The sequence below is a fragment of the Typopeltis vanoorti genome, chromosome 2 (assembly GCF_054136105.1).
Source record: "Typopeltis vanoorti isolate ZY-2024b chromosome 2, IOZ_Tvanoo_1.0, whole genome shotgun sequence".
In the NCBI taxonomy this organism is placed as follows: Eukaryota; Metazoa; Arthropoda; class Arachnida; order Uropygi; family Thelyphonidae; genus Typopeltis; species Typopeltis vanoorti.
The window spans coordinates 136,516,177-136,534,960 of record NC_143550.1 but is presented as its reverse complement, the minus strand read 5'-3'; the positions used below and the strand labels follow the sequence as shown (position 1 = coordinate 136,534,960).

At 34.8% G+C, this 18,784-nt stretch overlaps 1 protein-coding gene across 3 annotated transcripts in view; it reads left to right on the top strand.

Annotated features, from left to right (window-relative positions):
- Positions 1–18,784, top strand: part of LOC150109453 (uncharacterized) — a 710,474-nt gene that overhangs the window by 597,145 nt on the left and 94,545 nt on the right. For all 3 annotated transcript variants that reach the window (XM_090413228.1, XM_090413221.1, XM_090413233.1), the window contains exons 23-25: positions 629–748; positions 11,708–11,864; positions 17,184–17,344. In XM_090413228.1, the coding sequence (XP_090269354.1) occupies positions 629–748; positions 11,708–11,864; positions 17,184–17,344 (438 nt within the window). The remainder of the gene's footprint in view (positions 1–628; positions 749–11,707; positions 11,865–17,183; positions 17,345–18,784) is intronic.

The window sequence follows — 18,784 nt, the reverse complement described above, 5'->3', positions numbered from 1 at the left end:
GTCACCTCATGGTCCCTAATATTATATATTATTGTCTGAAATAGTGAGTTCTACTGTCACTTTTCTTGAATTTATCATGTATAATCATACATGAAAGAATTAAACCATGACAATTATAGAGAAAATTAAATATAAACATACTTGGGTGGAACATGCTAAAAGAATGGAAATATTTGCTAAAGTATTTGTTCAGCTTATCTGATAATACTATCTGATTTGTTCATGAAGAGACTTGCCAATGGCATTTTGGCTGGAGCAGGCCATAATAGGACTACATCCTTAAGTTGGAAGAAGCAGCATATTAGCTCTCATTATTTTAGTCTATACTTGTCTTGTATTTATGTATTGTGAGCATTTGACTACATCTCAGTAGTCATTCTGACTGCATCCTTAAATCAGAAGCAGCAGCATATTAGCTCTCATTATTTTAGTCTGTACTTGTCTTTAAAACTTATACTTGTCTTGTATTTATGTATTGTGAGCATTTGAATGCTCACAATACACAAATTTGACTAAAAATCAAATTTATGTATTGTGCACATTTCTTTTGACCTAGGTAGAAACATATCACTTTTTTTGCTTATGTACTAGGTTTTTTTTAAATTTATTTTTTGCATTTTGCTTTTAGCTATATGAAGCAGCAATTGTAGATACTAATATGGTATATAAGGTTGACAAAGAAGAATTAATTCCATATGAAGAATATTGGGGCTCTCTTCCAAAAATAGAGATGCTTAAAACTGATGAGGTGAGACTATATTTGCACTTGATTTGTTTACATAATATTAATTAAACAGGATACCTAGTTTAAAGAAGAGGTGGGGAGGGGACATTATATATATACATACACTATACGCCCACAGATGCGAGACGCTTCGACACTTCTGTGCATGTCAGAAGAAAGAGAATCCATTCCTATATAGGGTAATCAATGCAATTTGTGGGATGAGTGTTTATTATAATACGTCGGAAAATTTGTTTTTATTTTATGAAAATTCTAGTTCTTAAAGTGGTAACTATTTTCCATGTACAACAGTTGGAAACTTTACTTATAAAGCACATGATTTCGCCTGTTGGCGACCAATTCATACATCCTTTATTTCTTTCTCCCCTTCAGCATGAATTGACTATTCTTGGCACATTGCCAGACCAGGTTCGATGAAGTGTGGGCATACAATATATATATATATATATATATATATATATATATATATATATATATAAATAACAGCTATGGCAACTAAAGTTTGCAAATTAGAAAAGACACCATCAAATTCCTGACATGTACCCTCAGAGGGTGTACTGGATATTATGATAATACTACATGAAAAAGTTACATTATTATAAGTTCTTATCAATAATTTTCTAATCTTACCTGTCACTATTATCAGATGTTATATTTCTGTCTTCTATGGCACTTCTTGCTGTATCAATCCACTTAAGTCTTGGTCTTTCTTCCTCTGGGTCTTTTTTTCTGCCATCCTGGTAAAGAACACTTGTTTTTGCTAACCTTTTCTTTCCCATTCTGTTTAAGTGACCATATCACCAGAGATTAGCTCTGCTAACAATGTCAAATTCTTTTCTAATATCCTCATTTTTAATATAATACTGACATTAATCCCATCTGTTCACTCTTCTATAGAACTCTTGTACTGTTTTATCCAGTCTTTGATTAAGTGGTTTATTTCAACACCTAGCTCTCAGATCCATAAGTTAAAATTGCTTTGAATACTGTCTGTATGCAGCTGCTTTACAGACAAATTTCTTTTGACTGACACACTGTTTTGACAAATTTCTCATTTATAAATTTATTCAGTTCACTTTCTACCATACCTGCTTTTCTAATTCTGTTGCCTATTTCTATATTTAATTTGCTATCTTCAAATTAAAAAAAAAAAAAATCTGCCTATTGTTTAAAGGTTTCCCATTCAGGATGCAGATAATTTTTCATTGTTTCTGTCTATTTTTATTATCACTGTCTTTTTAATTGCTGATTGCTATAAAAAATTTATTACAGCAGCTATTAAACACAACCAGGGAATCCTGCAGACTTGTACTGGATTTGTTTAGAAGTATAACATCATCTGCATAAAGTAGAGCTGAGATTAACATTTCCACTTTTGATATCAGGTTTAATACCACTTCATAATGTGATCAATATAGTTGATGGATAACAGTGGAGATAATGAACACTCTTTTCTCACATCAAACTGTTTCTCTTCCTGTATCACCTTCAGTTCTAACTTCTGACTTACAACTCAGATATATGGGGGGGGGGGTCCAGAAAGTTCTGATAAACACCTAGAAAAAAATGATATTAAAGCAATTGATATATCCACAATAAATAAATAACATACTAGTAGCAGAGTTGTAAGGTAAATTATGTTCTTATATCCGCATATGTTCTTTCTTGTGGTTATATCAATTGTTTTAATATTTTTGTTCTAGGTGTTTATCAGAATTTTCCAGAATGTCCCATTTACACCATATAACTGTACGATTTGAACAGCTTTTCTCTTGGCCCCTTGTCATGATTTTTTTCCAGATCTCTAAAAAACTCAAGTTGAGAAATCATATATTCCTATGATTTCTCAACTACTTTCTCTTAAAGCAAAATAAGATTCTGACAACCTCTATTTTGCCTGAACCCACCAGCTTGTTTTTCTCTTTCTTTCCATTATTTTTCTTATCCTTTTCTGAAGTATACTTCCATAAATTTTGCCATGTAATAAAATTTTGCAAGGAGGAATTAAAGAAAAGGAAAAGCAAGTGAGACATCCCAAAGAACTTAATATCCAGACAAGATCATTAAAAAAAAATATATATATATATATTAATAAAAAAAAAAATTAAATGATGAACTAAAAAAGGAGAAGAAATAATAATAATAAAAAAATCTAAAGATGGAAAACCTGGATTGTCAAATGAAGACTGTTATAGCTCAGAATAGTTTATGGACTATGAGGAATCATCTCATGCTGATAAAGGGAAAAGAGAAAGATACAATTAAAGAAAAATAATAATAAAGTTCACTTATGCAAAATTTCTCAGTATGATTACCATCTACATGAAAAGAAAATAACTAGCCTTCAAATAAATAACAATAGCCATGAAATTGAAATAATGGCAGGCTACACAGTTGCTCCTTGACAGATATAGACCTTATTTGGTTCAACCAACATCTAGAAGATTTGCCAGTCAGTCACACTTCGCTAATCTCATCTCCCTTCTGCATTGCCTCATTAAATGTATAAGGCTTCCACAGGCCAGTTAAACAAGAATCATCATCATCATCATGCATATCAAGGATTTAGGCATAGCATGGCCTGTTCTGGCCTTAGAAGTCATTGTTGATTCTTTTAAGAGGATGTCCTTGTTTTCTTTTTCCTAATGGCTTGTACTTTAAGGCTTGTTTTGGTAATCTTTCTGTTTTCATTCTTTGAACGTGTTCCATCCATTTATGTTTATATTTTTTAATTTTTTCTATTACTGGTTCTTGGTTTAATTCTTTCAAAATTTCTTCATTTCTTTTGTGATCAAATAGGGTATACTTTGCAGTTTTTCTCATAAACTTCATTTCTGCTTTTATTAATTTTTGTTTGTCTTTTTGTTTTATTGTCCAAATTTTGCTTCCATACATTAAGACTGGTAGGGCTAATGTATTGTATACTTTTAGTCTGGTTTGTTTTTGAACTAGGTTTGGTTTAAATATAGAGTTAATTACACCTGTTATTTTTAAATATTTTGCAATTTTTACGTTTATATCTTTTTCATTTTCATATGTGATCATACATCCTAGGTAGTTAAATGAATTCACCTGTTCTAAGATCTTGTTATCTATTACTATTTTAGTTCTTGCTGGATCTTGTACTTTAAAGGCCATATTTTTTTTTATTTTTCTGTTGATATTATCATACCATAATCTTTGGCTATCTCATTTAGATCTAAAATTGCTTTCTGTAAGTTATCTTCAGAATTTGTAACAAATTTGTATTTGTATTTGAAACAGAATTTGTATGTTAAACAAGAAGCCCTATGGAAACATGGTGTGCCATAATATCACATGTTTGTTTCTCCATGAAACATACTTCTGTGGCTATAAAGATATTAAAAACTTTAATGTAAATACTTTCTTATTTGAACTTTAATGGGTGGAGCATTCTTATTCACCCCCCCCCCTTTTCTTAGGTCATTTTGTAGTATTCAAAGAGATGTAGAAGGGCAAATCTTGACAATAGACTGGAAATATGAATGTGTAATATGGTTTGTAAATGTTTATACTCCATCCAATGGAATAGTTAGGTGAAAATTCTTTCAAGAATTGCAGCTATTTATACAATGCCCACTGCATCATAGCTGGAGATTGGATATTTCTTCATATTGACTAACATGAAGAAAACTCCATATTAGTCAAAATAGGCAGACATCTCAGAAGTCATGTGCATTTGAAAATGTCTTGATAATTCTCAACTAACAGATGTATGGAGGATTCATAACCCCAATATCCAGGTTTACATTTATATGAATCAAGGTATTGATTCCTATCTTGATCAAATTTATCTTTCTTCTTTCCTTCTAAACAGGATAATTCAGATTAAACATTCCGACATCAACATATCAGATCATAATCCAGTCCTACTTAAATCCACTACTTGGAAAAAAAAGTAGAGTTAAGTTTCACACCATAAACTTCCACCTTATTTTTCATTGATCTTTTTAGCCAAACTACAGTCCCGCTGTTCAGACTGGAATAATGTTACCTGGAACTGGAATACATGGTCAAAATTCAAACAAGCAGTAAAACAGAGTATGCCTGAATTGGAAAGAAACTGACTTCTTTCTTCAAAAGAAAATTGAAAAACTTGTATGAAGAGAGAGAGACTCTAGTTCATAGAATTGATCACACAATTGTATAGAGTGCAGCAGTGTCTTTAGAAACATCATCATAGAGATAGAGCTGGAAAGACAGAAACAAATGGAAGAAAGAAATTTTTAAATAAGAATATAGCAGCACTTGGCAGATAGTCCTTCAACTGCATTCATCAATAGACAGTTCACCAAATTCCACAAAGAAAGGACTATCACCCAAATCTGTGTAGATGTCTTGTCATCTCCACCACACAATACATCTTTGACTCCTTTCAAAAAAACACTATCAAAATTTGTTTGAATACAATAGTACTCTGGAAACCAGTGACTCTTGGAACATTAATGCCTTTCCTGTTCTCATCCAAAATAGGCTCAACAGACCCCATTACAAAATAGCTGATAAAGAATGCAGGACCTGATGGTCTAGGAATAGAACTTAAGTGCAAGTTCTAGAATTTTATTCTTCCCATTCTAGTTATACTCTTTCTTTTCTTTCTCTCTCTGCAGGTCACATACCAAGTGATTTTGCAGCAAGCCATACTGTCCTCATTCCAGAGCCTAATAGAGAGCATCCCTTAATCAACATCTGGAAGCTTTGTTTTCTGTCTGATACTGACTACAAGATATTTTCCACATTATCAATAGCAGACTCAAGAGCATTCACATGTGTGAAGTTCCAGGCCGAGCAATAGAATTTAATCTGCTTCTGCTGTGCAATCTTCTCTGTCTAGTTGATGTGGAAAAGTAGCCAATTACAGTACTCTCAATTGATCTTGAACATTGTTAATATCTGGCATCCCTTTCTGTTCCACGCCTGTCTTTTGGGAGACTATGTAAAAATTGTAATAACACACACAAATCTTGGGAAGTTTAACACAGCCATATTTATTTAAATTAGGTTTTTAAATCTCATGCTGATTCTGAAGTCTTTCGATTTTATATTTGCCATGGCGAAACATAGTAGTTTTTTTTTTTTTTTTCATTTGATTCTGTATCCAATACATAGGTCATTTTGAAAAATACTGCCATTCTCAAACCTTCTAGATACATTGACTCCATGTGAGGCACTTGTTTGTGGTGGAGGGGACCTCCCAGTCACAGTACAGACCAACACCTGATCTGGAAGACAGATACAGATATAATGCAAGACAGATAAATAGAATGGGTCCAACACCTTGCCACCATGTTTGTTGTGCAGTGCACCCAATGGACATCTGCACTGGTGTATCATCCAAGGTACCCCCACTCCCCTGACATTCCAATTCTGAGCACAACTATTGCTTACCAGAGAGCGAGTATTCATGTTTCACTCTGTGGTGGGTGGAGAGCTCTGTCTAAATCAAACTTCCTTTACGAATGAGTGATATTTCATTCTTAGGTTTATCAAGGTCCTCAACAAGTCACAACCATGTTCACAAACCATTGAAGCGTCAACTGAAAACACACTAAAGAAGCAAAAATATCACATGCAGCAGTAAACATACCAGCCTTTTTAATATTACACTTGACTAAAGTATGACAAGTCATAAAAATATCACTCTTCATCCAGAAGGGTTTGGAGGGTTTGGCAGATCTCCAGAATCAGTGAAGAAACTCTATTCAGAAAAATTCTTATAACAACATAGACACAATCAGAACATTTCCTTCATGCAACATCGCTCCATCAGGAGAATATCAATCAGAATTACCTCAGAAAAAAACTTTGATCTCAAGAAGTAATATCAGAGTGGGACCTCCTCGATATCTCTAAGAGATCTGCTTTGAAATGAAAGATCAAGGAGTGGCAGTCATGAAAAGAATACTGATATTTAGGGATCATCACCTGGTTCCCCACAAGGAATATCATCACTACTTTCAACACACCTAAACCGCCATCTGTGAAAGTTGGATATCTAAACTACCCAGTTAGGCTCCACATTCCAAACCATTTATGCTGCTTTAAATGTCAAAAGTATGCAAAAGCTGTTTGTCATAGCTCTGTCATCTGTGCCCATTGCAGGAAAACAATGAAATGCCCTAATTGTGAGGGAGATATCACCTAGCATACCAAGATGGAAGGATGTAAAGAAGGTTGAAAGTATGAGAACTGAGCACAACATCCCATACAAGGAGGCAAAAAAAAACACTACACCAAAAAAATTGGAAAATCCACAAAAAGAATGCACTGGTGTTCTGACGTGTCAGTCAGAACACCAGTGCATATGTTGATATCCCACCTTCTCATAGCTGCAACATTCCTGAATGTTATGATGCTCTTGTTTTCTCTCTAGAGCACATAAGAGAAACATCAAAATGGGCTAATTTCTGAGAGCATGTCAAAATATCACACAGAATTAAAGATACCTCCAGAGCCTTTAACAGGTGGCCTGTAAACAAATGTAATGGATACCTCTGTTCCTCCACCAGAAGATAAAACAGCGAGCATACCAAGCACCTACAGGAAATCTTATTTCATGTCATGGACATTTTTTCCTAATGAAGAAGAAACAGACACTGGCCATCTACAATTCTCCATAATTACAAAATTCAAGGTCATTGAAAACAAAATCTTAGAAAATCAGAAGCCAGATGATATCACCATAAAGAAATAATGAAAGCATGTCTACAATGGTATTGTTGTAGATTCTATCAAAACATTAATGACAATGTAGTATAAAATGTAGTCATCATTTTATACTACATGGTAGAATGCTAATTCTATAGCCAAGGAAGCACAGAAGAAAATGCTTGAACTATCTTCTGCAGATACCTACAACAGCAAACTCATTGCTTTCAAATGAATCTGAGCAGGACATATCTGTTGTCAGAGCCAAAAAAAGAATCCTGAATTTTTTTTTGATACATGGCCAGTAGAAGAAAATTATTATGGAAGGATGATAATACTGGTTGGAGAGAATGGTAGAATGGTAATCACTGAGAATAATATAATAGAAATGTTCTTTCATCCTTGTGAAAGTAACATCGTGCAGAATTTGAGTAGTGGGAAGGGAGGAGGAGGCACCACTGAAGGTGAGTGAGGTATATGAGGAATTGAGTAAACTTGATGTCAGTAAAGCCATAAGACTTGATGGTATATCACTGCAAGGAATTTTCTAGGGATTTAACATAAGTCTTAGATTTGTCCAAGTTCTAAAGGAGTGGAAAGAGGTAAAAATTGTTCTGCTTCATAAAGGAGATAAGACTAAGGCTTCAAATTGCAGGCCAATCTGTTTGGAGTTATCAAGGTGTTAGAGAGGGTAGTGAGGACCAGGATTCAGAATTCTCCTACAATTTCTACATAGATGACAAGGCAAATTAACTTGGTTTTTGTGAGAAAAACTGCTGAAGAATTCTCAACATTTTGAATACTGTCTTGTGTCACTTCCTTCCTCCGCTCCCAGTTGTGTCCATTAGGTATGTTCAAGATAAAATCCATCCTATTGTCTTTATGGACTTTTCTTCTCATATGGAATCTGTCCTACAGCATGAAAGCACACCAATATTTAGCCCATTCCAAAAAGGGAGGGGGGGGGGACTGTCAGCTGTCAAACTTCTCCCATTGTCCTCATCTCAGTTCTCTTAAAAATGATGGAAAAAGTCATCAACAAGCAACATTACCTGGAGGTGTTGTTGAACCATATTGGTGGTCAGTGATTACCAATATGAATTTTGCAACTCTGGATCAAAGTAGATCTGCCAGTACTATCATCCAAGCAGTACCATGGTAGTATAACCTGAAAATAAGGCTGACCATATCAGTCTTCTTTTCAACTCTTGTATAAATGACTAAAGAAAATCTCCCACTATGCCATGAACAACTTACCCCATGGTTCATCTGATCTTTTATAAAAAAAAAAGATCAGAAAAATCTTCAATAATCTAGATAACAATATGGCTTCTATATAGTTGATATCCCACCGATTTGTGCTGAAATATGCTCCAGGATTAACATCTAGCCTGTCTCTAAAATGGGAGATAAAAATAAGCCATTCCTCTTCTACATTTAAGAAACTGTATTCTGTTGTTGTTCCCAGCACCAGTTACAAACTATTCCTTCTACATTTACACAGTCTTCATTCAGCAACACACATTTGATGCAATGGATTTACTCAGCTATATGACATAATTAAAGAAATTTAATGACAGGAATCTGAGAGATACCAAAATAGAAATAAACTATTATTTGAACACCAACTAGTTTCATCTTCTTAGAAGACTTCATTGGATACATAACATGAAAAGAGAAATATAAAAATATACATTACAAGAGAACAACAGCTATAAATTAACTTGCAAACATATTGCTGACATTTAAAGGCATTCTGAATACTGTAGTATTGTTGAATGCATTCACTCAGCCATGATATCGTGTACACCAGAGCTGGATGGCTGAAGAGTGACAATCAGATAGTTATAGTTAGTATTAAGATGGACTGGATTCAGGACAATTTTTGTTGATTCCACAATTCTTCTCTCCGGTTCATCATGGCATCTAAAAATATTTTCATCAAAGTTAACTAGAATTCTCAAGAAATTTAAAATCTGCACTTCCTTGACTCTATCCAAACTCTTTCTTACTCTGTACACCTAAACTGAAACATGACAGCCTAAAGTATCCAGGAGTTTATCATCTTTGTATGCAGTGTTCCCAGTTTTGGTCAGATGGAGGAATCCATTGAATTGTGTATGGAAGAACATGTGAGAGACATCACATGTGCCAGAACTAGACACAGCGCACTATCTAATCACATTCTTAATTCTGCTCGCCCTAACGATGAAGATTTTGTCATTCATCCAGTGATCCGGAACAAATCAAAACATTTTTGGATAGATACTATGATGAAACTGGAGAGAAGAATTGTGGAATCAACAGAACTTGTCTTCTAACCAGTCTATCTTAATACCACCCTTAGCTATAACCTATTTGATTGTCACTCTTCAGCTATCCAGCTTTGGCGTACATGGGATCTTGCTCCCATGAATATGCCCAACAATACGTTTGCAAATAAATTTACAGCTGTTGTTCTCTTGTAATGTATATTTTTGTATTTCTCTTTTCATGTTATGCACCCAAGGAAGTCTTTTAAAAAGATGAAACTAGTTGTGCATTCAAATAATAAATAGCTTTCTCTATTTGATATCGCTCAACTTAGTCATTAAATTCTTTAATCTCTCTCTCTCTCTCTCTCACACACACACACACACACACACACACACACACACCATATTACATATGAGAGGTTGTAAAATATATTGAAACTTCTGTCTTATGTTAGTGATTAAGAATAAAGAAAGAACCTATTGCTGTGTTTCTTGAATATTTCAAAGTTGTAATATTTGTTTGAAAAACAGTGATGGAGGAAGTTCATATGGTATAGTTCAGTTGGAGATTGTGAATGGTTGTTAATCATCAACTTTGTGTGTTTATGAAAGCTGAAGGAAACCATTCAGATGGATTTGAGTATTGGAAATACGCTTACAAAAACTCTTCGTTTTGTGTATGCCTTGTACATTCGTCGGAGGGTTTTTCTTCTTGTTACAGATAAGTTATAATAAAGATGTTTGAGGTGTGTGTGTGTTTTGGGGGAAGAAATAAGCATATTCAGTTTTTCAGTGGATTTGACTGCAAAAATATATAACAGAAGATGAGCTTATCAAAGGTTTTTGTTATTCTGTCTTTTAAAATAGTAATAATATAGCAGCTTTCAGTGTAGTGAGCTAGTGGGGATGAGTAGAAGAATTTGTGAGAGTATATTGAAATTAAGATAAGAAAATCTCTTAATTTTTTTTATAAATGCTCAGAATTACTGCTAATTTATGTGTGTATAGAAATTGTTTGTATTGTCAGTTCTGATTGGGCCCTGTTAGACTCTTTTAATGTCTGATGTTTCAGCTGTAATGCCATGCATATCTGTTATACTTTGCTTGTTATTGACATCTTTCTAACTAAATTGTTTGAAGTAATGGTGGCATAAGATGTGACTCATAATAAATCCTTTCACATAAAGACTCTTTGTTCTGAAAATCTGTTAATCATGGCCCTTATTCATTTGCAGTGAATTTCCTTTACAATAACATTGCTTGCTGTGATGATTTGGTCAGCTTTTTAGCTAATTGTTTTAGCATATGAACCTTATAATATGTTTGCATATTTAATCTTCTTTCTGCTAGGAAAGGCACCATTTTTATACCAATAAGTATAGTTTATGGCTAGATGCTCTTTTTCGATGGCAACCACAAGCTACATAGTATAAATGGGTTAATATCATATTTTTTCATGGCATTTTTTATCAGCAAGAATACATCACAATGCTTCTATTATAATAAGAAGTACTCTAACATTTAGGGATAAGGAAGTGGTTGTGCCACTGTATGAAGCACTGGTCAAACCACACTTGGACTCTTGTGCTCACATTTGGTCACCTGGTTTTCACTGTGATGTGGAACATTGGGAGGGTCCAGAGACAAGTGACTAAGACAATATCAGGACTTTGGAATGCTGGCTATGGAGAGATTGATTGAAGATATGCGGATTGCAGAGTTTGGTGGAGAGGAGAAAAAGATGTGATATGATAGACATTTAAGTTAGTGAAAGGATTTTATCGGATTAATCCAGAGGATTAATCTCCATGGAGGGTGCAGTAATAATAATAATTCAGTTCATACTAAAAGTGCTCTTAATATTTGGACAAAAATTTTATACTAAATAATTTTCTTGCCTGTGTAACTTATCCATTGTATATATTTTTAAAAAGGTCTATGTATTGTTGTTAGTAGAAAATAATGTGTTCATTTCTAAATTAATATTTTTTATTTTCCCACAAATAATACCTGTATTTTTTGTTTGATTTTTATATAGGTAATTGTTTTTGACTTTGGTAGTGAGATGTATGTATGGAATGGTAAGCAAGCTCCATTTGAGTTAAGAAAAATTGGATGCAGATTAGCCAAGGAACTATGGGAACAAGGTTATGACTATTCTGAATGTGACATCAATCCACTTTATCCAAGATTTGGTAACTATGAAATAGTATTGATTTGATACTTTACTTTAGTCATGGGAATCTGTTAAAACAGGCCTGCACAACATACAGCCCGCAATGCTATTTCTTTTGGCCTGTCTACCTGATTGAATTATTTAATCATATGGGGAAAATGAAATTAGATGATTTTTTCCTAGCATTGAATTAAATTTTTATTAAGACTCTGCATGTGTAGTGGTTGGTTGTAGCTGGAGCAATACATTACATAACTGTTATATAAACCTGCATTATTGTGAGTTTTTCATCATTAGTTTTTTTTGTAATTAATATTGTCAATCTCGACACAATGAGCTTAAGTAAAAAAGCATAAAATAGATTTGGAACATCGAGCATTTAACCCTGAGTGGACAAACAAATATTTTTTTACGTTGTTTAAGGACAAAATAGTGTGCCTTGTTTGCAATCTAACGCTGTGCCGAAAGAGTACAACCTGAGACTTCATTTTGAATCGAAACATCCTAACCTTGGCAAGTTGGATGCAAGTGAAAAGCAAATAAAAGCAACAAATTTATTGAAAGTCCTTAGCGGTGAGCAACAAGCCTTTAAAAAAAGTGACATCTGCAAATGAAGTTGCAGCTTTCATCTTTAAGTGATATCGATTTAGAGGCCATATTAAAAACGGCAACTTCCAACAAGACACCAAACTTTGATAAAATAGTGGCAACAAAAAAATGCAACGTGTCACATTGTGACATTCAGTCACTGATATTTCACTGAGAATAAGTGTGATATTCTCAGTGAAATCATTAGTAAACTTTATGTTTATGCTTAAGTGTTTTTTATTGAGAAATTTTGCAGCTATATCTGTTTGTAAATAATTTTGATTAAAATTTTAATTGTAGCTCTCTAAAAAAAAATTTAAATATGCATATTAATTAGTATTTACTGTAGACCTACTAACAAATTTACTTAAGTTTAGCTGCAGTGGACTAGTCTAAGATTCTAGGTCCAAATTGATCTGGCCCTTGGTCAGGTGGTCCAAGTTGGGTTTGGCCCTCAAAGACAATCAAGTTGTGCAGGCCTGTGTTAAAAGATATTTAGTTTAAAAATATATTTTGTTTGTTGAAATTGAATATTTATAAATATTTACTTTAAATGTTTTTAATTTATCAAATTTTCTTTCTGGGGTTTGCTTGTTAAAATTTTTTTTTATTTTTACTTGTATGCTGTCTTGATAGTGATCAAAATATTTCCATACTCTCTTCAAAAACAAGTCGACATGAGAAGTTTTTAATATTTGTATGGAGATTCCTTAGTAAGAGGTGTGTTAGTTGAGAGTTTAACAAAATCGTACCAACCTGGTGCGAACGTTAAGGATGTAAGCGAGTCAATTAGAATGCAAAAGCAGCGGGTGAAAGAATTGATAGTGGTAGCAGGTACAAATGATTTGAAAGGAGACAAAATGGCTATGAGTGAGGATGTGGAGGAATTGCTTGAGGTAGCAAAAGCGAAGAGAGAGCGAGGATGGTGAGTCTGTTGCCGCGGTATGACAGTGAAGAGTATAGAAGGATGGCCATAATTGCAAATGACTTTATGTGTGAATTATGCAGGATGAGTGGTGTAGAATTTGTGGATGTGTGGAGTGAGTTCGATGGGCGAAAGGATTTATATAAGATGGATGGTTTACATTTTAATGGATTTGGTGTACGGAGACTTGAAAAGGTGTTGTCGAATGTAGTGGAAGTGGATGTGCAGAATCAGAAAAACTAGAGTTATTAAGGGGGGGGGGGGAGTAGATATGCAGACTTTAGGGAGACAATTAGTGTATGAATGTGTGTAATATGCCCAAGCGAGTACGAAAGATTACGTATCAGAATGGGATAGTTAGTATAAGGTATCAAAATAGGGATGGGACAAATGGGCTTCTGCAATTCATGTATACTAATGCCAGAAGTATTAGGAACAAGAAGGAAGAATTTTTGGCCTTGGTTAGCACTTCCAGGCCACAGGTTATTGGCATTAGTGAAACATGGCTGACAGAAGATGGTATAGCTAGTGGGATTGAATGTGAGGGGTATGGTGTGTTCAGGAGTGACAGGGAGAATAAAATAGGGGGAGGAGTGTTATTGATGATTGCTGATGAGCTAAAGCCAAGGAAAATAAAAGTGGAACTGCAGGATAGAGAAAAGAGCACATTTGAGGCTATTTGGTGTGAGATTGAAACTAGCAGAACAAAATATACAGTTGGGTGTTGTTATAGCCCAAGTGATGGAATAGATGGTGGAGATAGTATGCATAAGCAAATAGAAGAAATGAGTGGAAGGAGGGTAATTATTTTGGGTGATTTCAACTATGGTAACATTGATTGGAAGGAGCAGAGGACACATGGGAGGAAGGAATTGGATTTTCTGCGATAAGGGATAACTATCTGCGACAGCATGTAATGGAAAATACTAGGGGTCAGAGAGTGCCTGTCCCAGTAATTGCATCTGAGAATTTGGCTGTAATGAATATGACCACGTTGCCACCAATTGGTGAGAGTGATCATAGGGTCTTGACTTGGGAGGTGGCGAAAGGTGTAGAATTTACAATTAAGACAGGATACATGTGGAATTATCGGGCTGGTAAGTATGACCAGCTTAGGAGTTTGATTGGTTCAGTGCCAGGGCATGTAAAACTGCAAGGGCTAGATGTTGATAGTGCATGGGAGGCGGTTAGGAAGTGTTTACATGAGGCAATGCCTAACTGTATACTTAGAGTGCAAATAATAAATCAAGTAGGAGTTAAATGGATGAATAACACCATTAAGCTTGAGCTGCAAAAAAAGAAACAACTATGGAGGGAATTTAAGGAGAAAGGTGACCGGCAAGCACAAGAACGGTATAAAGCGCAGGCCAGAAGGATAACAAGTGTGGTAAGAAAAGCAAAAGCAGATTATGGAAGAAAATTAGCCATGCAGGCTAAAGAGAATCCCAAACACTTTTTTTTTTCGATATGTTGCAAGTAAAAGAAAAAATGTATACGGCAGAATTATTTTAAAGAATGCCAATAGTAGGGAGGTAACCGAATCAGTTGATATAGTGGAATTACTAAGCGAGCACTTTGCAAGAGTATATCATCCAGGTGGTGATATTGCAGGAATGAAGGAACCAACAGCTTATACGGGAATTGTGGTGAATGAAGTGGAGGTAAATAGTCTATTACAAAACCTCAATGTCAATACATCTGTGGGATTGGATGGTATACCAGCTCGTGTCGTATGTGAAGCGGCTAAAGAATTGTCAGTGCCCTTGACCACTTTGTTTAATTTGAGTCTCGGGTCTGGGTTAGTCCCGAGAGGGTGGAAAGAGGGGAAAATAGTTCCGCTGCATAAAGGAGGTTCCAAGACTGCTATTGTAAATTACCGACTGATTAGCATATAAGGAATCGTTGTCAAAGTCTTGGAGAAATTAGTTAAGAGAAAAATACAGGATTGGATAGATGAAAATGGGATGCTGTATGAGGGACAACATGGTTTTGTGAAGGGTAGATTATGCCTCGGTAACTTGCTCACGTTTTATAACACAGTGACAGCTGAACTGGATAAGGGTAATAGGTTTACAGTGATTCTATTGGACCTTGCTAAAGCCTTTGACAGGACACCACATGGAATTCTAATCAGTAAACTGCAACATATGGGGATGGATATAGGGTTGTTGAGATGGATAAGAGGGTGGTTGTTGGAGAGATATGAGAGAGTGGTTTATTCAGGAGTAGAGTCCGAAAGACGGCTTGTGACTAGTGGTGTGCCGCAGGGTTCTGTTCTTGGACCACTACTTTTCAATTTGTTCATTAACGATATAGATGCCACATTTAATGTGGCAAAGTGTAAGGTTATGCATTTTGGGGTGAAAAACTTAGCAGCAGTATATCACATTGGTGGAACTGCACTCCAGGAGATTGACGAGGCCAGGGATTTGGGAGTGTTAGTGGATAGGGAGTTGAAGTTTAGGGGATACATCGCAAAAGTGGCTAAATCAGCTCATCAAATCACTTGGTTGCTGAAAAATACTTTAACAAGCAGAGACAAACAAGTTATTGTTACTCTGTATCAAGCCTTGATAAAACCCCATCTAGACTGTGCCCAGATATGGGCGTCAGGGTTTCCTCTTGATGGGGAGGAGGAAGTGGAGAAGATCCAGAGAAGAGTGACCAAGATGATAGCAGGTCTATGGAATGAACCTTATGAGAACAGGTTGAAGATTTTTGGGTTGCAAAAATTGGTTGATAGGTGGAAAAGGGGTGATATGATTGAGACATTTAAATTACTGAAGGGTTTCTATAAGGTTAATTCAGAAGATATTTTTGAGAATAGGACTGGTGGTGGGAGGACTAGGGGCCATACATGGAATCTGGGCAAGAATGTGGTTAGCAAGGGTGTTAGAGCTAGGTTTTTTACTTGGAGAGTGGTGAATGAGTGGAATAAGTTGCCAGAGTCTGTTGTGGGTGCTATGACTGTGAATGAGTTCAAGGCGACATTCACACAGTATGATAGATACTGTGTGAATGTCGAATAGTTGTTCTTGACATGATGTTAGGGCCTCCCTTGATGAGTTTGTCGACTCCTTGGAGTTGCCCGAAATAATAATAATATCGATGTGTGCTTATTAAACATAACTTATTTTAATGGTATTACAACACCAAATGAACTAAATTATAAAATGATACTTGTTAGCTTATATTTTGCTGAATTTCAAACCAGAATCTTCAGAGCTAAATAACAGTTTATATGTAATGAGTAAATGAAACAGTTCAAATTGTAATGGTAAAAAGATCTAAAGTCCTAAATTGGTGCCTTCTAATGTGAAAAAAGAAGCATTATAGTTTTGTAGTAGGAGCTGATCTCAGAATAACAGTCTTGCAGATTTTTGACAAATTAATGCAGCCATACTGGTTCAGGTTAGAATGCTTTGGCTATCTTTTTAGATGTATACCTCGGATATAGGTGCATCTCAAAAGATGTACATTGGCTTGAAATCCAGCAGAATATAAGCCAGTTAATAAACAGCTTTTTATAATTTAATTTGTTTGATATTATAATACCATTAAAATAAGTTATAAATAACATTCAATACTTAAGCTTGTCTGTTAGATTGCATATTAAACAGTTAATTAACTTTTGTAAATCATTTTCTTGGTTACTTTTTCATAGTTTTTCAAAATTATTATTTATTTTTATGTATGAAATATTAACATTGCTTTTAAAACTAGAAGAATGGTGGATAATAAGTATAAAACATATTGTTGTAATTCTCTGTACTACTTTTTTACAAATTTATCTAATTATTGCTTAATATCCTTTTCTGTTTTAAGACAAAAAATATCCTCTAAACGATACTGAACGTCCTACCTGGGCGGTGTTTGCTAAGATAAATCAACATATGGAACCTGCTCTTTTTAAAGAGAAGTTTATAGACTGGCCAGATATGTCTCGTATTATTAAAGTTAAATCACAGACAAGCGATGATAAAAAGGTATATATTTATATTACAATGTTTAATTCATTTGATTTAAAAATCATATCACCTTTGAATTTAAATATCTCATTTTAATAGATAATTATTTTCATGGAGCACTAACATTTGAAAAAAGTTAAAGATACCAAGCTATTTTAACCCTGGTTTTACTCCATTTCCCAAGTAAGCAAACAGACAAATAAGTCCAGTTTGCACCTCCATGCAATGCAAGTCTAGCTGACCCTGCAGGTAGTGCAAGACCAAGGTAACTCATGGTAAAAGTAGAATAAGCTCTGATCACTAATCTTAATATTTACCCATAATGCAAAGCACATCTCCTGGAGGAGATGTATGATGCTTTGTATTAAAGGCAAGGGGCCACTACCCAGACCGTTTTCAACCTTTATTGAGGTCTCATCAGTGGGAGCCAGGCTAGAAATATCAAGATTTTAGTAATACAGAGCGTATAAGTATTTTACCAGAACAAGCTACCATAGGGTTTAACCTTATTAAATAAAAATCTCAGGAGGAGATATAAATGTAGAAAGTATTTTACCTTGGGTATAATAAATGTTAAAGATACCAAGCTATTTTAAACCTGGTTTTACTCCATTTCCCAAGTAAGCAAACAGACAAATAAGTCAAGTTTGTGCCTGCATGCAATGCAAGTCTAGCTGACCCTGCAGGTAGTGCAAGATCAAGGTAACTCATGGTAAAAGTAGAATAAGCTCTGATCACTAATCTTAATATTTACCCATAATGCAAAGCACATATCCTGGAGGAGATGTATGATGCTTTGTATTAAAAGGCAAGGAGCCACTTTTTCTACATTTATATCTCCTCCTGAGATTTTTATTTAATAAGGTTAAAACACCTTATGGTAACTTGTTCTGGTAAAATACTTATAAGCTCTGTATTACTAAAATCTTGATATTTCTAGCCTGGCTCCCACTGATGAGACCTCAATAAAGGTCGAAACCAGTGTGGGTAGTGGCCCCTTGCCTTTAATACAAAGCATCATACATCTCCTCCAGGAGATGTGCTTTGCATTATGGGTAAATATTAAGATTAGTGATCAGAGCTTATTCTGCTTTTACCATGAGTTACTTTGGTCTTGCACTACCTGCAGGGTCAGCTAGACTTGCATTGCATGCAGGCGCAAACTTGACTTATTTGTCTGTTTGCTTACTTGGGAAATGGAGTAAAACCAGGTTTAAAATAGCTTGATATCTTTAACATTTATTATACCCAAGGTAAAATACCTTTCTACATTTGAAAAAAGATTTTGTTGAAAGGAGTCATCTCTTTGCAGAAGTGATTAAAAATACTTTTACTTAAAAATGCTTACTATTTAAAGAAATGCAGTTGAATAGTGATTTGTGAACATAAACAAGATGGGAATGGGGGTCAGACAACCAAAAAAAAAAATCATAAGTGGATGAATATAGTGTGAATTAA